Source organism: Epinephelus lanceolatus, chromosome 23, assembly GCF_041903045.1.
Source record: "Epinephelus lanceolatus isolate andai-2023 chromosome 23, ASM4190304v1, whole genome shotgun sequence".
Lineage (NCBI taxonomy): Eukaryota > Metazoa > Chordata > Actinopteri > Perciformes > Serranidae > Epinephelus > Epinephelus lanceolatus.
Genome location: NC_135756.1, coordinates 24,356,022 through 24,378,289, shown reverse-complemented (window position 1 = coordinate 24,378,289; position 22,268 = coordinate 24,356,022). Strand labels below are relative to the sequence as shown.

Below are 22,268 nucleotides of genomic sequence, written 5' to 3'. Positions count from 1 at the left end.
TTGTGTCAAGTTTCAGTGTCCTCTTTGACTCGTCTGATTGAGGCAGGATTCACAGTAGGGTTGTTGCATTTACAGTAAATGAAAAAGGGAAAAGATGCACCAGGTACGCTTTTGAAATGGAATTTCTGAAGCAATAGTAAAACAAAATGTTAGTTGGGAAATGTTGCTCATTTCCAGTAAATCCTGATACAGACTTTCTGCTAATACAGTACATGTGTGTGTACTCAAAATGTCAGAGGGCAGAATAAATAATATGTTTATGTTATGTATTACACACTGCTTCATGGGCAAAAGAGCTTTACTCAGTGTTTGAGGAGGTGTACATGATATATATTTACAGGAATAATTTGTGGTACAACTCTATTAAAAATAAGCTGTTTTTCAAACTTAAAGACAACTGGTTCAAAAAACAATTCGGCATGAACAAAATATAAGGACATATGTGTATATCAAACAGAAGTTTGAAGAAGCTTCTCTGAATCACTGAGGTCATGTGATCTAAAAATATTCAGGAGGAAATCGGATTTATTGACTGCGTTTACGTAGACATGAATGACCTGTTTATGACTGGGTTTATAGAGTTTTCCGTTTATGTGTTTGAGCATGCAAACACCACATGCTGTATGTGAGAAATTCAAATATGCTAGCTGGAGAACTGTGAAAGAAACCAGGATGTATACGAGGAATATAAATAACCTGAATTCTCAGCTCATGACAACAACATATCCTGATTATAATCATAATCGGGATGAGCCTCATAAATAGGCTATTCATGTCCACGTAATCGCACTCGTTATTGCCATAATGTATAATAATAAACGTAACAAACTGATGATGCAAGAGAGTTAATGTTCCCTGAAATGACTCACCTAAACTTTGACATATTCTGTTTTTTAAAATGAATTAAAACTGGAATGGTTGTTGAATTATGATATGATTTAAGTTTGGCAGTTTTTCAATACTACATAAATGTCTCTGTGAGTGATCTATGAACTCTTTTCCATTCAATGATCATTTTAATTTAAGCATTCTTTAGTCATTTGTTTCTCTATTTTCATTGTTAAAAACTATGTACGCTGGATTTTGGTCCTGCCTTGTTTAATTCTATGGTGTCTAGTAAGCCCATGTAGACTAGGCATAATGACTCAGTAGCAAAAATGTTCATCCATTTGTTCATTTGAATAGATTTTTTTTAAAGTGTGTCACAAGTGCCAGTTACAAACGTTAAATGAAGGTATGAGGATGTGCAGTGTGACACACAAATCTTATTGGAAATGTTGCTAAAGAGCAAAAGCCCCGCCTCCATTGAGGAATATTTAAATCCACTCTTTTCAGCAGTGTGGTTCACTCTGTGTGCTTGGCTCTGCCCCAGCACACTACACACTGGATATCATCACACTCAGAGCCTCCTCACCATCCAACCTCTTGTCATACCAGGTCAAGCCTCTTTTGACCCTGCCACTCAGCCCTGGTGCGAAGAAGAAGAAAAGAGGAAGAATATAAAGAAGAAGAAGAAGAAAGTTACAGATCACAGGACCCAGAGAAGCAGTGCAGTAGGAGAGGAAGCCTTAGTGCTGGCTGGTGAAAATGGTCCTGTGGGTCGTCTTGCTGATGTCTCACTGTTGGTGGGGTCTGAATGGAGCCGCAGCAGAAAGCACAGGACTGGAGAGGATAGAGAAATGTGGCACCAGGTGTTCTCAGGTAAAACTGCATCCTCAGGAAACATTAACAAGACACATATGCACTGACAGACTGACTCTGAGCTACTAAATACAGTTGTCTCCTATTATTAACACCCTTCTTCTTCTGCTGCTTATTGTCTTGTTTCCAGGGGGTCAAAGAAATACACCCATGTCTATCATAATTCCTGTGCCACTAATACTAATACAACGTCCACATGTAAAGCTGCACCAACTTGCTTTAGAGATAAACCTTGAGTATGAATTTCCCAAGAGGCTATCTCAGCATGAGCCTATCAGTTTAATTAGGATAACAGCTCTCCTGTGCCCTGCTATAAAGCCAATTCCTGACAAAGTCAACTTCCTGTGTGACTCACCTATTGAGTCAGTGAACATTTTTTGATAGATGATAGATAGAATGATAGATAATGCAAAAGTGAGCATGCGTATTGGACTGCAAGCATGTGTTATGGAAGCTGCTCACTCCTCGTTGGAGGCTATAGTATTCTTTGAATCCCACACAGTATTACTCACCTAATCATTTACTCACGTCTGAGGAGGAAACCAGAACGGCTGCAGATCTCGTTGGGTGGAGAGTGGTAACACTCACCCAACTGCAATAGCATGTTTACTTCACTCTCAGTGACCTTAACAGACTCGCATACCTTGACGGTTCCAGCTGGTCTTTGTTAACTCCGTGTTGCAGGTGCACATAATGCAGCAGACTATCAGTGCCAGGCATGAGTAAAAAAGTAAATAAATAAATACAATGAAAAATAATGAGAGGAGGAAGATTTTTTTAAACTGCGTATTTCAAAAATAGTCGAGAATAAAGTTGGAATCTCAAGAATAAAGTCAAACTTTCAGAATTAGTGCTCACATAGGTGTAGCCATCGATACCATAGCATCAGTCCATTACCTGCTCTTTTAGTTTGCACAAACGTGGCCACCTCTTCCAAAATTGTGTGATTTTTCCTTCTGAAAAGACGCAACTTTTGGCCCACTTATTACTACACAGTGTTCAGGCACTAATAGCAAAATAATTTCCTTTTTACTTTAACAGATTCTGAAGTACAGTTTGGGCATTTTGTTGAGGCAACTATATGTGCTTACGCTAGAAGTCTGATTTATTCTCAAAAGTTTGACTTAAAAATTGAAATGTCAAGTTGATTGCCGATGTTTTGGCTTTGTTCTTGAAATTGTATCTGGTTTTATCCTCAATATTTTGTTGTTTTTTTTTCACGAAATGCAGACAAAAAAAAATCTTCCTCAGTGATTATTTTTTTTCTTGCTGATACGAAAAGTTTGACTTTATTCTCTACATTTCAACTTCATTCATCAAGTTTTTCTTGTGCAAGTTTCTACAAGTTTATGTGCTCATTGTGACTCCAGTGTGAGTTGTGTTGATTTTCAAAACATTGTTAATTATGAGTTCATGTCAATGACCTCATATCCAGTAAGGAGATACAGGATACTGCTTGGAACAATATCTCATAGGGACAGACATATCAGTTGGGGATTTTTTAACCATATTTATCAAACCCTGGGGCATTCAGTGATAAATGATGTCATACACAGTCAGTCATCAATCTGCGTTATTTTTTCTAATGTTTGGCACTAATAGAGTACTGAAAGTATGATTTTATCATACTTGGCATACTTGACTTTGGCATCTTGACTTACTTCTCATAATGCAATTAAAATAAACACATCTTCCTCTCATCATATTATGCCTCCCTTATGTGTGTCCCTAAAAACATAAAGTTATAGGTTCTCGTAGCAGCTAACAGCGCCCCCCAAAATCCGAACATTTTCCTCCAGATGTGACTCCAATGGGAGTCGTGTTGACTTTCACAACATCATTACCTATGAGGTCATATGAATGAGGTCATGTGCATGATCTCATATCCAGTAATGGAATACCGGATACTTTTTGGTCTCATAACAAAATGATACGTAGCTCAGAACAATACCTCCTATAGACATATCAGTTTTAGCAAAGAACAATTGAGGGTTTTAACTATATTTAGAAAAACCCAGAAGCACTCAGTGATAAACGATATGTCATACACCATCAGCCATCACTGGGTGCAGCAATTGAGTAAACGTAAAATGGAATATTTCCCATAGGGCATATTTCCTGGCTGATGAAGAAACACGGACGTATTTCCAGAAAGGTTTGGAATTGAGCCTAGGCAAATTACGCTTAATGACGCTGGTAATGCACGCACGCTGTTGTTTTGCATCGCTGTGTGAATTTTGCCTGCAGTTTAAATTCAGCTAAATTTAGCACAGACCCTGGTTGCAACTGCAGAATTGAAGCACACAAAGAAAAGTGCGGTGATCAATCAATAGATAGATTTACCCTTTGTATTAGGCAGTGTGTTGGATCATAACGAACAACAGCAAAAACACAAGCAGGTTGGGTTTGACCTGAGGGAGCAATGAGGATGTTAAAAGCTCCTATTGTCTGGGAATTCCCTGCTCTGGAGAGATGCTACCTTTGCTCCCTCTGTTAAGAATTATTTTATTACTGGAGCTTTTGCTCAGAAGGATTCACACAAAAGAGTTGCAATGTATTTTACTTCTCTTCTTCTTTCTCTTCTTGCAGGGCCTTAACTGCAAGATCAAGCCAGACAGTGAGTATAGACACACACGACTGCTGCGTCGCATCTGCACTCATGCATGCACACAGGACATGAGTCTGCACAATAACATAGCATTTAATATCCTGTTTACTGTCATGTTGCCAAAGAAACCACATCCAAAATTGCAATTAAGGTTAAAAAAGCTGATCAAAACTCATTAAGACGGCCATTTGACACTAAAACCTGAAACACAAATCTTCTCACCTGCCATAAACTCTTGTATGCATGACTCGCCTGGAATGAAAAAAACATTGGATATATTATTCTAACACTGGCATATCATGCACCCCTGACAGGTGTTTGGACATTAAACTAAACCGTTGCATTGTTCTTGTTGTGGTGGAGCGCATCTGGAATGTATTTGAAGAAGTGTTAAAGAGGAATCACAATGCTGTGCATCACATGGCAGCGATGGAGGAAATGTTGGTGTGTTTCTTCTCGATGAATAATAGGGGAAGAAAAACACATGACCTGGCAGCCTCTCTCACACTTAAAACAAACAGAACAGAGCATAATTAAAAATGCTGGCAATTTTGGGTATGACTTGAGAGACTGCTACGTGACAATACAACGTGACATCATCCGTGTTTTCCTCTGAAGTATGTTCCCTGAATAATGTGTCACTTTTTTTGGGCCTGTCCCTTGCAGATTGGTTTTCTCTTCCGTGTCAGAGCCCCGCCGAAGGTCTCAAACCCTCCTCCGTGTTCCATAACATCAGCCTCTCCACCGTCATGAGCTGTGAGGGGAGGCAGAAGTGCTCGCTGCATCTCAGAATCAAAACCGCAGTACAGCTTACTGGTATGTAAATGTGACGACTGTAAATGCACACATTTACTAAATCCCTCTTATTAAAAATGCCATTCAACAGGGCTGCCAACTTTTCAATTTGGTAAAATGAGTTTAGATTTTTGATGTTCATAGTCAGGGTCATCCTGAACTGGATTGCACTGAAAACAATCAACAAACCTTTGAAGGAAAACATTTATTAATTTAATTAAAGTCTGTGTGTTACAATAATATTTGAGCTGATGTTTCCTATGGAACAGCCTAATGTGCAATGAAACTCCTTAAAACACTATATGGTCACTTTGTGGTGCTGCTGTTGCACTGTGCTGCTATGTCCATGAGTTGTCAGTGTCATCTTTTCATGCCATGCTGTTGTAAGTAAGAACTTGCATGGGAAAACTGCAAAAGAAAGACAGTGGCTTGCGAGTGTGTAGAAAGTGTCACTTGTGTGAATCTCATGGTAAGTGTGTGAGAGTCAGCAGCCCTGCTCAGTTGCCTCTGAGCTGCCCATCTAGTGACCATTTTGAACTGGTCATCCACAGGATGGGAAACTCTGATGAACAGTTGCCATATTAGGTAGTAATTTTTGGAATGACTCATAGAGACATCCCTTAATGAATAATGTGTTTCGCAGGAAATGTATCAAGTCACTGGAGCTTGATTTTGGCACCAATGACACAGTATTACTTTAAAATATAAACTAGATCCAACTACATTTGTCTGTTTGTAAAAAGTGGCTCAACTGGTCACTGACCTGCACCCCTTAACTCCAAAGCTGTTTGATTTAAATATTGTGTCTTCTTAGCTGGCTTGTTAACGTGAGCCAGAGATCACCCGGGTTTTGCTAAGTTAGCTGTTGATGATCAGTAAATACTTCAAAACCAGACTGGCTGCTTATTAAACCGCAGTGTTCAGTGGAATTTGAGTTGTGTTTAGGCACCTTTGATGAAGCAGTACAACAACCAAAATGTGGGCAGCTGTGGCTTAGAGGTTGGGGCGGGTGGGGGGGGGTCGTCTACTTAGCAGAAGATTGGCAGTAACAATACCCGGCTCCAGTCCTAGTCCCCCAAGTATCCTTTGACAAAATACTAGAACCAAAATTGCAACAATTGGGGTTTGCAATTGTTGCGTGCTTGTGTATGATGGATTAACTGAGTTGCAGGTAGCACCTTGTACGGTAGCCTTGGTGTCCAGTATGTAAACGGGTGATATGGCTCTGTGGTAGGAAGACTAGAAAGGTGGTATACATGTGCAAGTCCATTCATCATCCATATGTCATCAGCTTAAAAGTAAGTTAAAAGTTAAAAGATGTTTAAGGTGCCTAAAAGTTGAATTTAGTTTCACCCAGAAACATTAAGGGGCTGCCCATTTTTCTGACAGCTCATTATTCCGAAATCCCAATGGGACAGTTTTTGGACCATTGGGAGGAAGACTAGAAAGGTGCTATACAAGTGCTAGTCCATTTACTATCCGTATGCCATCAGCATAAAAGTAAATTAAAGATGTTAAAAGTGCCTAAAAGTTAATCATAAGTGCTGTATCATAGGCAACTGGACTTGCTTGGGTTTCTTGAAGATGTTTCGCCTCTCATCCAAGAAACTTCTTCAGTTCTAGTGTCGTAGTCCACCTCCATACAGAGGAGGTGGACTATAACACCACTTATCACCCACCTACAATGCAGTCTTGGGATCCCTCCCCAGACAACTTCACACCCATTCACATCTGGTCCCTAACACATGATGGCCAGATGGGTCAATGACTCACATTGTGACCTTCACGGCTCCGAAACTCAGAGCTCACGTGACCCCAACGACTCTGTAATGGTTCACACCCACACAGAGTTTGAAGCCTGCTACTCCATACCAGTCATTTAGAACTGAAGAGAAGAACTGGCTACTCACATTTCGTCATGGGTCAGATGGGTGGTTGTTCGTCAGATTTGAGGTCTGAGGTTTGATCAACTGGGGAAAAGAGGGTGAGAAACGCTAGGAGCAATGAGAGAGTGTATTTTTGGAACTGACGGACATTTGGAGCAATGGGCTTTTGTTTTTGGAATAACAAACTGTTGGACAAATGTGTCATTTCACTGAAAATTGTTGGGGGTTTGGAACAATGGCATGGTACTAAACATCTTACATCAATCCCTCACACATGCAGCGATGCTGGTGACTGCTGTAGGAATAAGGTTCTGATCAGGAATGGGGCCACTCTACTTATCTACACAGTGTTTATGTATTACTTTAGCTATCAGTGACTGCACACTGTCCACACAGTCTTTATTTTCCAGGGTTACTGTGTATTCTCTAGAACTGACCTTTACGCCGACAGAAGTTGTGGCTTAAATTGTTGTACTTTGTCTAAATGAGGAAGTTTCAAATGCTGCTCTTTGGGTGTAGTCAAGCCAAACTGGGACTAGTTATGGTTGGTGAAAGTGCAGGTTAACAATGAAGGAAGTCTTTTTTTATAACCACTTTCCATTGTAAAACTTCTGCTTTTGCATCATGGGTATGTCAATTGACGTTTTATGTTCCTTATTCCGCACACAGACTTGATCTGATAAGGTGTGGGTCATTAGTACCATGCTGATAGACGAATGTACACTCCAGCACACTTTCATAGCTCCTGTGGATTTCCTAATTGCCTGGGCTGGAGCGGGGAAATCCTCTCGATCCTGATTAAGTCTTATTTCACTCAGCCAATACAACATGATGCATTCTGTTCTTCCTGACTGACACCTAAATGTCGACTCATTCTGAAATGCATGAATGGTTTGTGAATGGTTAACTGGCTTGTTACTAGTTACTGTTACTGTTTGACAACTGTGACTTTGACATATTTTTGTCTCCAGAGTCCATCCATGGTGTGTCCATCTGCACCCTCACTGCAGGGATGATGGCCAACTGCAGAATTATCAGCTTCACAAAAGCGTCAAGAGAAAGAATGTCTGGACCGCAGGTACTGTTAACAGCACCACAGACGTCATTTGACATTTTTCAGACATATTGTTACAATTTGTGTGATGCAAGAGCGACATTTCTGTCCAAGTAAGTTTTCATGACTCACCATTGTTGGAAGCAAACAAATACATTTGAGAAATAGGAGTTAAGGGAGGAGATGACATTGCCAAAACAGCAGATTCTTGAAATTCTAGAAATTTGTTTTAATTTCTCAAATCCTTGAAGATGATGAAGACAGAAAAAATGCAGCCCAGTCACCAAAAGAAAATGTTGGCATTGTACATTCCTACAAACCACAGAATAGCAACATTTGTACATTTCATATGTATCATTTCAACGTTTCTAAAATGACGTACTTTACTTTTGGCCAAAATTCCAAAGCCCCTTTATGGACCGAAAGCCCCCCCCCGACCCACAAAAAAAACAAAAAAACAGTGATTATCCCTAAGTCCCGTTTCTCCAGAAACACACACTCCCAACTGTGTTTCCCAATGGAATTTTCCAGTGGTGTTTGAGCCACAGATGCTGGGTGTTTTTTACTGACCCTTCGCAGTGTCTCCCAGCAGCTCCAATGGGGCTCCAATGGGCAATCCCTATGAAACCTAGGCACTGTTGGAGACATGAGCTGTGTTTTTAATGACATGTAGGTACATTTCCAACAGTGATTGTTGCGACAAGATCCGGGTATTTTTGAGACAGTGTTGGCACATGTCCAGCGGTGGTTGTGGTGACAACAACCAGGTATTTTAAGCCAAAACATGATCTTTTCTTAGCCACAATCAAGTTGTTTTTTGCCAAAACCCAAACACAGCCTTGTCACAGCATAAAATTGAAACATTTTTTCTGGCAGTTGGGTTGAAAAAACATCAGACGACAGATCAGGCATGACTCTATAAGCATATTTAAGCTCTAAAATCTCAAAACCCGGACTAGAACAGTTGCTTATTTGTCACTGAAAGTTCCCGAATTACATAATCCACTTTTTGTTGGTTGATATTTATCTGAACACGTGCATCAGTTTCCACAGTGACGTTTCTGAACTGTGACAGTTTGTGCCCTGTTCCTTTAGGTGGAAGTTGAGAATGATTGCACTGACATTTCTCCGCGCCAACGTGTGCACGTGACAGTGAAAACTGTGCCCAGCTACTGCGGCGTAACCTGGACGGGCACCTATGACGCTCCAAGTGAGAACACGTGCATATTTGCATAATTATGCCTCTTAAGTACTTCCTTGTATTTGATACGAACAGGTAACATTAGCAGATAAATGATTTAAAGTGAAGTAGATGGGTATTATGTAATAGTTACACACTCAAGGATTATGTCACATTTGTCATACTGTAATCTTTTCCCCCATGGCTAATTAGTTTAAATTGTTACTCCACAGACTGCGTCAGTGAAGATTTGAGAAAACATGTCCCAGAATGCATCAGTAAGTATTATCAATTATCAAATTAGACAGTGAACCATTACATATAACATACAGTACAGTATTATAAACCAGTGTTTTCCAACATATTTGCCTTTTTAGCCCTTTAAATAAAGATAAATAGTCACATCCTTTTGTAGGTTGTCAGTTAGCCTGAAGCAATTTCATCAAAGAGTAACTTTCTCCTCTGAGATTATTTTATTTGAATACAGTTAAGGAGCCTGAAGAAGTAAAATAAGAAAAACATAGACTGGAGAGACGCCAGAGAGATAAACCTAATTTTGTTACAGATTTTTCTTCATGGTATGACCCCCTCAGATTTATCTCACATCCCCTTAGGCAGTTCCAACACTCTATCCTATTCTATTTGGAATAACTCATGACCAAGATAAAAATCTCTCTCTAACTTTGGCTTCTGTCTTGTTCAGCTGGGAGGCTATCATATGATGTAGACCCAGAGAGGAAGGAGCTGAGTGTCAGTGTGTCAGACATGCTGGAAGATCACGACTACCACCTTCGTCTGTGCCATAAGGATTTCATCTGCATTGGCACAGGGGCCAATACACTGGTTAGTCTGCCTATGTATTGGAAACTAAGAATCTGAATGAATTTATGTGTTGCAAAATATTGAATATGAATTTTTATGATGTCATTATCTTCATTTCTAAACATAAGCACAGTGACCCTCGCTACAAGTGATTTTTTTGGTGTCAGAGTGCCCTTTGTCACGTATCACCTCTCTCTTGCTAAACAGTGAGTGGGTCAGTAAAGTTGTTTTTGTAAAATTTAAATCTACTCACTCACGGACTAACTTCCTGTAATTGTCTGCAGATTTTTGAGAGAACAAATGTCAGTGTGATTAATGCATCATTTCCACTGCATGGTTGGATTGACCCAACTTGACTCACTAACGGTACCAGGGCCTTTTTGGTTATGGGCGAAAATGGACAAAGAGATCTTTTTGAACAACTCTTTTTACTGTCTGGTATGTACTGGGTCAGCCTGTGGAATGTCCCTAAAATGTTGAAACATTTTGAAGCAACAGCACTGAATGAACGAGAAGGAACCGATTAAATTGGACTTGAGTCAAGACCTCTTCCAGCCAAGGCCAGTGGTGCATTCTTGTGCTCATTGGAGGGTCGTTCTTCGGATTTCAGATTGTTCATTAGCTTTATGTTGTAACATAAGGAGCAATAAAGAGCAAAGGAAACACATCAGATGATCCATGAAATATGATCGAGAACTCATTTTTAGATTGTTCTGATACATGAATGCAGCACAATGTTGCAGAGGCAATGTAACGGGATGTCTGCTTCTTGCCCCTCAAAGAACGACAGATTGGGCAGCAGTGGTTGTTGGACGAGCATGTACTGTAACAGAGTGTCATGGAGAAAAGTTTCAAGAGGAGGTTTAATACATTTACATGTATCAACTCAAGAATCAGTCCGCCAATCACTAGACTTCTTTATTTCGTTTTCCACTGCCAATATTACCCCTTCGGTGTAGGCGAGATTCTAAGATGATCGCCATAGTGACGCAATCTGAAACTCCCATGGCATCATCTTCAACTTGCCGATTCCTTTCATCAGTCAGTTGTACAACGAAGTGTACGGTGAAATGATTAAAAAAGTGCAGTCGCTATTGACAGCAGCTTGGCTATTTAAAAATGGCGGATATGTGCAGGATGTCCTGTGGTGCGCAAGGGACGATTCTTTCTGACCAGTCATGTGCAGTCTTTTAACTTCACCTTCTAGTGTCTGCTCAGCTCGCTTGAAACCTCAGCTGAGATGGTATCAAAAAAAGTACGAGGTACAATCCACAACTTTTGCTAATGGAAAACCAAAAAAGAGCAGGTCAGATTGAATAGAGCTGTGTTGTACCGTGCAGTGGAAATGCAGCATAATGCTGTTCTCTGATGTGTGATTGATACTGATGACCGGTTTGGCTGAGATGCTCAGTGGAAACCTCCTGGAAACTCTCACAGCTCTCTTTAATCAGCTTCTGCCAGAGAAAATATGTGGCTAATCTATCATGTGACTCAGGAATCCCCGTGACCTGTCAGACACAAACCCATACTCACATACATGCCAAATAAAGATGGATGCATGTTGTAAAGCTTTCTTTATCTTCCAGATAAAGAAGGGGGAACCCATAAAGCGTGTCACCCTCCCATACTCCCGACCTTTGCCCTGCCTCTGTATCGAGGTAAAGTTTCAGCCAACACTTCTTATAGCATTTCCGATTTGTTTCTTTTAGTAATCACTTCCAGGAAAAGGGATTGACTCTTTGCTAATGAATTCCTTACAGGGGTGGTCAGCTGTGATGGATGCACCTAGAGTCCAGGTCTGCCCCTTCAGAGACCGTGAGTCACTCGATTGATATTAGTCACGAAAAATTCTGTAGTAAACTAAGTGTGTGCTGTTGTACCGCAGAACTGATATCATATCACCTCTCCTGCCTGCAGGTCTCAAGGAGCTGTGGTTTGGAATTAACTTTGACCCGCTGGAGGAGACGCTATCATGGGAGCCCACCTGTCCAGTGACTGCTGTGGTTGTGTTGTGTCAGAAAAGAGAGGACGGTGTCTGTGTGGATCTGCCTCACGCCTCACAGAACGTTAGCAGAGAAAAGGTACAAGTCTCTGACGCGCAATGAGCAAAGTACAAAATCATTCTGCTGACGTCTTCCTCGATGACTGAGCACACTTTATACTTTATAGGGAGAAGTTATGACGACAGCAGTTGTTTGTTTTTTTCAGTGATAATAAATTATTACTAAAATAAACTGAGTAATATTACACTTGGTCAGTCATCTGAAAACTGTTTCCTTCAAAATGATTTAAAGTGAGACTAAGTTTATTGAGACCTCTCCTTTAATCTCATATAAATGCTGAGTCAGACCCACATAAGCCTTATCCAAACACTTCCTGCAAACAGTGCAGTTGCAAGAATGAAGGGAGAGCCTGCACACCTCCTGTGAGTCCTTAAACAAAACTGAGATTTTACTTTTGATCAGAGATCGTCATTTGATAAAACCTGACGCCATGTCACTTGAGAAGGTGTTTTATGTAAATATGAAAATAGCCAGTTGCGCAAAGAGTCTCCCATCTGAAATCTGAGCCAGCTGACCTAAAAAACGAAGTCTGAGCAGAAACAAAAAGTTGGTAGTGTTTAGTTCATCTGATCTAAACCAGTACCTACAGTATCCACTTACGTAGTCACAACCCTACTCTGTGTATGAAGACTGCAGATTCATTTCTAACTATTTCATCAATCTCTGCTTTTCAGATAACATTCACAAAAGTGGATCCACACCCTCAACTGTGCATGAAGGTAATGATCACTTCTACCCCTCAGTTTCACTGTAGAGAAACAATAGGACTGACATAAATCATATTACTTTAGGAACAGTACCACGCTCTTTTACCATGCTGTACTCATGTCTGATTACAGTAAGATGCCCTTTCCACCAGCTGTAGCAATTATACATTTGTTTTGGCTGGCATAGTAGAGCTTATTGTCAATCCAGCTAACCTAGCTCTGTGTTTAAAGGCCCAGTGCGTAGGGTTTAGGAGGACATATTGGCAGAAATGGAATGTAATCCGAAAAAAGGACATACTGTATTTTCGTTAGCTTAGAATGAGCCGTTCACATCTACATGGGAAGTGGATCCTTGTCTACATAGATAGCCATGTTGCACCGCCACGTTTCTACAGTAGCCTAAAATGAAACAATACAATACTGGATCTTGACAAGGCCGATTGCATTTTCATGTCAGCCACCGTAGTTAGCTCTTTTTTTAAAAAAAAAAACAAACAAAAAACATGAAACTGCTTTGTTCAGTGTTTTTGCTGGTGTGAATCAGCCGGTCAGTTTGTTTTGGAGAGAAGCGGACCTCTGCGGAGGAATCAGCTCCCAATAAAAACCTCCTGAACAAACAACACTGAAGGAATTCTAACTGGGAAAAGTTCCAGCTGGTCGCAGTCCGCACTGAATTCCCCTAAATCTTACACACTGGACCTGTAAGCGCCCTGACATGCCAGATCAATGGTTGGCTGTAGGTCATTGTCAACCTGTTGGTGAGCTTCTGTTGCCCTGATTGTTTTTCGACCAATCCAGCATGTGTAATTGGTGTCGGAGCTGGCAGAGCCCATCAGAAATAACTCTGATTGGCAGTTCAGCTCAGTGAATGAGACGAGAAATGGTAGTGAGGAAAGGAGGCCTGAACAATGCTAGTTGTTAACAATGCATAGCTCTGCGCAAACTGGAACCAGGTAAACAGCCAGCCTGGCCCCAGTCGAGGGTAACAAAATCCACCTACCTACAAAAACCAAAGTGTACAAACAGCATGTTGCTCTTTTACAGGGGTTTTGGTGCCAGAACATTTCTTGATTGAACACAAGAACTTCCTTGAGTCTTTTCTGTTTTGAAGCTTTAGAGGTGACGTGCTGCGAGGTGGATTTTATTACCTTTATTACCTCAACTGTGTTCAAACTCTCATCTTTTCTAGGTCAGTTCAGCAGTGAGAGTTAACTGGTACCTAACCGTGAAGCAGAAGTGCTGATGCTATTGTTATCTGCAGTTTTTTTTATTTTTGTGCACTGATTTATGGCAAACAGTTCACAGGAACAATTTCATGTTGGTGTGGTAGGATATAGTGTGTTTAAAGTTGGTAACTTTTACAGTTGGAAACTTGAGAAAAGTAATTTTATTATGCCTACTCTATTGCTTTGTAGCATTTCTGATGGCCTTAATGCATGTGAATGGAAATACGTAATCAGAGCCAAGGAGTCTCTGACGCAGCTGTCAGTAGACTGGTCCAGGAATTAGTCCAAAACTCAGAAATGAGTTATTATTTTAGCACTCCCACTTCCCTTGTGTCAAGGTTAATGGGTTCTTTGAATGGGTTTTTGGTTAGATGCCTGGAATAAGGTCTGAGGTAAACACAAGCTTAAGGTAATTTCAGATCAGTAAATATTTCACTTGTGAATGTAAAAGCTTCTATGTGTGTTAAAAAAGGCAGATGCTAACAAGTGGCTCTATGAGACTACAGAACGACATAACGCCGAACATGGCTTTACACCTTTGTTTTGGTGGCGATGTTAAGTCATGCGACCATAGTGTTTCTCTGTATGTAGCCCAATGTTAGCTTTTGACATCTGGCGATTGCATTTGTACTTCAGAAATCATGTCAGTGGTGTTCATTTGTGAAGATTTTCTCAATGAACAAAGCATGTAAGTATCATAAATGTTTGTTTGCCACAGAGCTTATTGTTGGCAAAAATCCAAAATCCAATGAAAAAATCCCATAGGCTTGTTGACAAGGGAATCAGGGCAACCCTAACTTCCGCATCGGCCTGGTTAGCTACAGAGAAACGTCACCCCTGCAGCACTCTGTATAAGGACACTCCACATACCACGCTTTTATGGTAACTACAGTAAGAAAGGAAAGACCCTCATCCATTCTAGGTCAGTTCAGTGGTGAGAGTTAACTGGTAACCTAACCACAAAGCAGAAGTATCGCAGTTTCTCTATACATTGTCCACTGATTTACAGCAGTGGTTTCACAGTACCCTGGAACTCTTTAATGGGCTCTCTGAATCAAATTCACACATTTACATTGCTTTCTTGGAGCTAAGGGATTATGTTTATGAGCTTATAATGAATATATAACCACTGGATGAAGAGCAGTACAAAATATAACTGTATTATCTCCGTCAGTTCACTGCAGGCTCTCAGTCCTGGACCAGGTGCCCCTTTGCTGATTCCAGATTCCAAGGTACCACTTTTTATCACATCGGCATGTCTGTGGCAATCCATCTACCAGACAGTCACATTATGATTAGGATCAAAGATAAGATGTCATGTGGTTTTACAATCAGCAATTATAATCATTTCTGTGCAATAACTTCCAGCGTGGGAGGTGACTGTGACGAGACAGCAAGGTCAAGAAGACGTGAATTTGTTGTCACGAACCACTGGAGTGTTTTCCGTGGAGCTGTGCGTAAAGTCCGAAGGGTCTACTGTGTGCAAGATCACCGAAACACGCACCGTGCATGTGGTAAATATCACATAGAACACATGATTTACCATATTTTCGTACTTGTCAAACCTTTCAATGACCCATTGCGTGCTGTATGAAAGCATCTGCATTGGCCTTACTAAGAAGAAGTCCTAACATGCTTCGGCAGCTTCTGGTGAATCTGATAACGCCTCCACTATGAATTTCCTTTTTATTGCCTGGAAGCAGCAAGTTTTCTCTGAGGCGCTGAAGCCTCAAACCATCATTTGTAAGCAACAAAGCAATTAAACCTAATTACACCATCAATCAAAGGGTATCAGCCAACATTAGATATACAATGTGCAAAACAACAGTTGCGGAAAGCTGCTTATTTATGTGTGTGTTTGCACTCTGGCATTAAACTCTAATGTTTCATCAATCAATCATCACTATCTTAAAATACTACGGAACAGCGGTGACGCAGATAGCATACAGATGAGACAATAAATGCAAAACAGAAACCATGACAACTTCCATAACAACTGCACAGTTAATCTCCTAAGGGTTTTGGTGTTTGTCTCTTTTGCCTTTCTCAGGAGAAACAGAAATCCGTTGGTTTAAGCCTCACAGGGGAACTATGCAACTCATGTCTTCAGGTATGTTTGTGTAGTTAATGGACCCTTTGAAGTAAACTGCATGCTCCCTCTCATTTAGACAATGACTGAATACATGTTTTTGGATAGGTGAAGAGGCTCGATGTGAAGTTCGCTGCCACAGTCATTCACTGTCTTGAGCAATGTAGTAAGTATAGATTATCTAAACCTAGAGATGATTCCATCCTTCTCTTCTGTCCTTTTTTTGGTCCCATCCTGTGTGACCTATCCCGACACTTGCTCTACCTTTCTTTTCTTTAAATATTCACAACCTGATGTACCACGAGTTTGAAGTGCAAATGGTTTCTACCACTGAACGTGGTTTGAAGCAGTTATACAACCTGTGTTTACTGTCACAATCTCTAATAGGCTAATCACAAATGTACATACCTTTGAAGTTTGCCCTAAGTGGTTTCTTGGCATCATTCTTGAAAAATAAAAGGATTCTCTGTAAGCAGCATCGTCTACTCTGCTTTAATTTGCGTGCAGTGATGGATGGAACCTTTATGTATAAAAATGAGGACACTGCGGAGAGCAAAGATCATCTTTTATGCATTTGAGCTTCAATTTCTTTCCCTGTAATTGAGAACTCAAGACACTGACAAACTGTTGGGGGCATACTGCTTGTACCATCCTTCAAAAGTCTGACAAACACAGAGAATTGTTTTGTTATCCTCAAAAGTCATTGTCTTGCGGGAATAGTTTACAAAATTGGAAGATGCAGTTGTTTCATTGCTTACTTGCTGGATATTAGATGAGAGGATCAATACCACTTTAGCTACATTTAAATTACAAGCGAATATGGCCAAAATCTGATTTTTTGGCTCTCTTGTGAGACAGATCCGATGTTTCAAAGCAGTGTGCCTGGCACATATTTGATCACTGGCCATGTGACAGCTGTGTCATGTCGGCAGTTGTGTGTTTTCCCCATACACCATGTATTCAGGAGCAGATCACTCACAATATAGTACTGGCTAATTTTGAAACAGAATGATGTCATCAAATCTTCCTCCTGTGGTGATCATTTGGGAGATGAAACATGCACCACTGCGTCATTTCTCCACCAAATGTTGAACGTGTTGTTTTTTGTTGATGGTCCGGACCACATGTGTGTGACGTTTTTGTTTGACTGTGAGGCGTTTCAGGACACAGATCTGCTTACACTGATGTCAGGTCTCAGACAGGGAGGTGAACAGTCTCTGCAAAAGATTACATGCTGGAAAATAACTGGAATTGAGCTTTGAGCCCTGCAATGTGGGCTTAGCCTTAAATGTTTGTCTTTTCAATACAAAGCTCGAGGTAGTAGCCAGTTAGCTTAGCCTAGCATAAAGGCTGGAGATAGGAAAACAGCTAGGTTGGCTCAGTCTGTTTTAAAAACAAACAAAGGAATCCACCTACCAGCACCGTTAAAGCTCACTTTATTACACATGTCTGATTTGTTTTATACATACAAAGACTGTTTTGCCCTTTCCACACACCATGCTAAAGCGATGGTTTCCAACTGGTGGGTCACGGGTCCATTCTGAATGGACCGCAAGTGTCTCACAAACATGTAAAGTTTTTAAAAAACCCTTTATTTTGAAGTACATTGAATTTCTGGCACATAGTTTTTGTTTTGAAGTGCCATTTCCTGCTGTAGAGTGAGCGAATTACGGACAGCTACTTGACAGAGACAGCAAACTAGCTCAGCAACATAGCCAAACGCTAGTAAGTCTTGGATTATATTATACTGTGTTGACCTTGAACTAATGACTAAAGAGAAATCTGGACCCCGTGGCTGGACCAGTTGGGAACCACTTTGTCAAAGTAGGCTAACGTCTGGCTCCAGTTTCATATTTGTGAAAGTATTTCGACGACAAAAGTTCTGAAATCTGAAATGTTGACTTGCAGACTGAGTAGTGCTCAAATTTGTTTTGTGCTCTCTCAAATGTTTTGTCGCCAGTATATATCCATACATATTAAATAGCTACAAGAGTGGTATTGAATCCATCTTCTCTTGTAACTGTTGGCAAGAAGCACATAAACAGAAATCCCAAACTATTCTTTCAAACACTGTAATTTCTGTTCACAGATCAATCAGTGGCTGTCAGACCTGTCATCTCCACCCGAGCCTCTTTGGACTTGACCTGGGTCGTTGTACCAGCTGGTGTTTGCCTCTCTGGCGTCATAATTATCACTCTGGTGCTGCACGTACTGTTAACCGGTAGGTTGAAAAAATTACAAGTTCAGGCCTGCAGTGTTATCTTCTATGCTGACACACTGCTATATAACCACTTGTACTGAAATTGACTTAGGCTCACTTCCAGTGTCCACCCTTCAGACACACTTTTGTCGCGCAATCCTGATAAATCTGCATGCTCTTGCTTAGGGTGTCACTGCTGCAGGCTTTGCCTCAGGGAATGAAACCACAATTAACAGTGTTCTAATTTTGCAACAGTTAAATATAGTCACACATATGTCAAAAATAGTCTGTCCATATAATGCCTGTAAACAAGGTGATTATGTTTCCATTTGTTACAGTAAATATCTTGGTGACCTCCTTTGAACTTGTGCAACTGTGTCTTACGAAAGTGTTTGCAAAGTGCAGCATTAGTTGTTTGGTTGGTTGAGGCATTTTGCAATAGGATAGATAAGGACTTTAAGCAAGACTTCCTGTGTGAATGGATGGTTTCCAGTAAGATAAATTCACTAGTACCATGGATGTTTTGGGTAATGCAAATTACACAACTCATTTGAATGAAAACCAGCCACAGAATTTGCCATTATGTCGGCCTATTTCCTCATGGGTTTCTTTCTGTCCCCTATTTTAGTGTATCAGAGGAGGAAACAGAAAGGAAATGGAGGCTGTATCTCTAAAAATCAAAAAGGTAAAATTATCACAATTGTGATGACATAGGATGTGCATTTTCAAATACCAGAAGCCTGAATGCAATCCTTTGTTTCGACAGATCCTGCTTTTGACTGTGCGGTTCCTGTATTACAAACTCAACGTGCTCTCCATGGAGGGGTCCTCATACCTGACTCACCGCAGTGCAAGAACACCGAGAGGGCCAACCTCATTTCTGACTGACCACAGAGCGGTGCTACGGTCAAAAGCATTACTTGTAATGTGCAGTATGAAACTGTAAAGTTGTTACACAAACCAAACAAGTTCTCTGTAGAATGCAGGGTACAATGTTGGGACAGATATTTCACATGTTATGTATGTTACTGTGTATTTGCTGGTTAGTATGCTTGTATTTTGTCTGGTGTTGTCTGTTTGGGCGAAAGTTACCATGTATATTGTCGTTTTTTAACTTAAAATACTCATTCAGCTTGCAGCTAAACAGTCAGTTCACGTCCTAATTTAAATATATATTTTGAATAAAAAATGCAAAATACTAAAGAAAACGTGTGGATTTTCTAAAACAGTTTTTTTTTTCATAATGAACTTTTGGCCATATACATCAGAAGCAAACAGAAGTCACAACCTTAAACAGGGTACGTCAGTCACAGTATTACATAATATGACAAGTGGAAATACCAAAATGACAGGCATCATATAGACAGGAGCAACATGTTAATCACCACCCCTGACACTCAACACACTGGTATTTACCCCCTTTGTGTCATGCTGTATTGCACGGTGTCTTATTTGGTCCACACCCTGGCAGCCGTATGGAACAGGTGTCCTTTGATATTTTAACATAACAGTTTCCAAGAAATGTCTTTTCACTGGGGCTCCCACACCACTTTGTTTGCATACTTGTTCAGACAAGCCAGTTTTGCTGTGTTTCCTTTTAAGTGATACTCCACTTCCTTCATCCTTTGCATAGTTTTCTCATATTCAAATAATTCTGCTGTTATGGAGTACGTGAGCCCCCATAAACCATTATGTCAAGAAGGGAAAAAAATGCATTTTTATCTACGCAAGCTCATCAAGCATCACAAGTGAAGATGGGCTCATTATATCAAATGAAACTGTAGTACCAAAAATTTATTAAAAATACTTTTTATATTACCAATGCATCAAATGAATATGAGTAAAGTGAACGTTGTTCCAGGAACTGACAGCCACACATATTATTCTCACCCAGTTCTGCAGTTTCCCCAGCTCAAGAGAGCTTTGTCCTCTTTCAGCTTGTTGTTAGGGTTTTACAATCTGCAGCTTTACTGTTTTGGTTCACTATCACTGCTCTCATCAACCTTGTATCAAGGTTCAGCTGCTGTCAGCCAAAAAGTTCTAATAAATCAACTGCAGGCAACCTATTGAGTACCAAACAGCAGATAGACAGTTAGCTACTAGCTGGTGAATAAAATGGAGCTAAAGAGCTGGATATGCTGGTAAAGACAGAAACAGAGCTACATCAATTTGTCAGCTTGTGCACTGAATATCAGTTGCAGTATTTGTCCCATCCATTAGGAATAGGGGACACAAGACAAGAGTCTACAGCCATGTTGGTAGCTCTCTAGTGCTGAAGCCACAGTGATGCCCCGTTTCCACCAAACACTTTCAGTATGATACCTTTGGAGCCAAACGTAACCCTTCAGATATGGTGTCTAAACCCAAGGTCTGTTTAGCGTTTCCACAGCAAACAGTATTCTTAATATTGGTGGGGATGCTGTTACTCACTGCTTCATTCAGCACTCACTGTATTTCCTTATTACTGGTGACACAAATGGAAGTCTGCACCTTGTTTATCGTCCACAGAATGCTCACATTTGCTAATAAGCATTAACAGAAAGCACAATTAAGGCTGAAGGAAAAGTAATTTCCTTTGCAGGTATTGGGCCATTAACCAAAGTACTGGGCAAACTGAAACTTTAATCAGCTGTAAACACTATGAAGAGTTGGCGGATTCATCCTCTGAGGAACATGAATATCTTTACAAATTTTTTATGCAGTGGTATTTCAGGCCTAGTTCACACGGACCCATGTACTTCTGAAAGCGAAGATTTTTGGGCTCCGGTTTCCAAAAAAAAAAAATTGTCCACACTAGTGGTGTGATAAAAAAATATGATATCAACACGAAACCGCAAAACCTGCTACCAAGTGATGTAATACGCATGCCAAAGCAGTAGGTGGCAATGTAACTTCTAACTGAAAGGCCATTTTAACCAATCAGAAGTCAGAGTCCATACCAGAATAGGGAAGTGCGGAAACTAAAAACAACCCGATCCACAAAAAGAGCGCGACCTGCCAATGGAGGTCCAACCCGGCTGGATCCAGAACCTCTGTTGGCAGGCCCCCATCGCTGCTTTCGTGGTAGTGTAGTTGGGGTAGCTAGCGACAGGAGCAGCCTCCTTCGTTGGTCGTTAGGTCAAGCAGCTGGATATGCCATCCAAAGAGAGCAGATAGCACGCTAACAAATAAAGTTAGCACCAGCATGTTTGTTTGGTCTGCCATTTCACTAACTATTTACCGTCGCTCTGACGTCAAACAATGGAGACAGGTAATAAAATACTGCCGTTATTCTATCTACATGCAACCGCTGGCACTGGAGTCTTCCAAAAACTTGACCCTGGAGTTTCAGAAGTACACAGGTCTGTGTGGACTAGGCCTCAGTCTGGGCCACAGTGGTGTGCTGACAGAGTAAGTCATATGCCATTAGCATACAGAAGCTAAAACTAACAACTATGATGCACAATTTATCATAGTCTGTGTCTTTCCTTCATTCCTCTTGTATCACCTGTTTTTCCCCCCTTCCCTTTGTTTCTTGTGGTTCCTTGTTTGTCTCTGTGTCTGTGTGTCTGGGCGAGGCTCTCATCAGTCCTGCTGCCAATCAACTTCTGCTGCCAATCAACTCCTGCTGCCAATCTGCCCGCTCACGCGAAAGCCATCCACTAGTCAACCCCAGCAGTACAGATACCCTGGCCCTGCAGTCCAGTTTCCACCAGATCGTTTGTCTACCTTGCTGTACTTACTACGACCTCTTTGTTGTTTACTGCTGTTTTGCCCTTGGATTTTTTGCCTAAATCCTGTACTTATACCCAGGCTACATATCCCATTATAACGGTTCATATATCTTACAAAAAAGCACATACAATGCTTTATATGATATCTGACAAATTAGCACCCTAAGAATGACATCTTCACGTAACCTTCTTTACATGAAGTTGCGTAGGTTAGGTTTAAGAAC

At 40.7% G+C, this 22,268-nt stretch overlaps 1 protein-coding gene across 1 annotated transcript; it reads left to right on the top strand.

The window, feature by feature from the left end:
• The first annotated feature begins 1,341 nt into the window (after window positions 1-1,341).
• On the top strand, window positions 1,342-19,539 carry il17rel (interleukin 17 receptor E-like). Its single transcript, XM_033614177.2, has 18 exons — window positions 1,342-1,701; window positions 4,291-4,318; window positions 4,976-5,125; window positions 7,962-8,068; window positions 9,140-9,254; window positions 9,458-9,502; window positions 9,928-10,067; window positions 11,633-11,704; window positions 11,807-11,861; window positions 11,964-12,127; window positions 12,784-12,828; window positions 15,217-15,274; window positions 15,411-15,556; window positions 16,093-16,152; window positions 16,240-16,297; window positions 18,221-18,352; window positions 18,960-19,016; window positions 19,098-19,539. The coding sequence occupies exons 1-18, from the start codon at window positions 1,588-1,590 to the stop codon at window positions 19,217-19,219; spliced, it is 1,668 nt and encodes a 555-aa protein (XP_033470068.1). The 5' UTR covers window positions 1,342-1,587; the 3' UTR covers window positions 19,220-19,539.
• The last annotated feature ends 2,729 nt before the right edge of the window (window positions 19,540-22,268 follow it).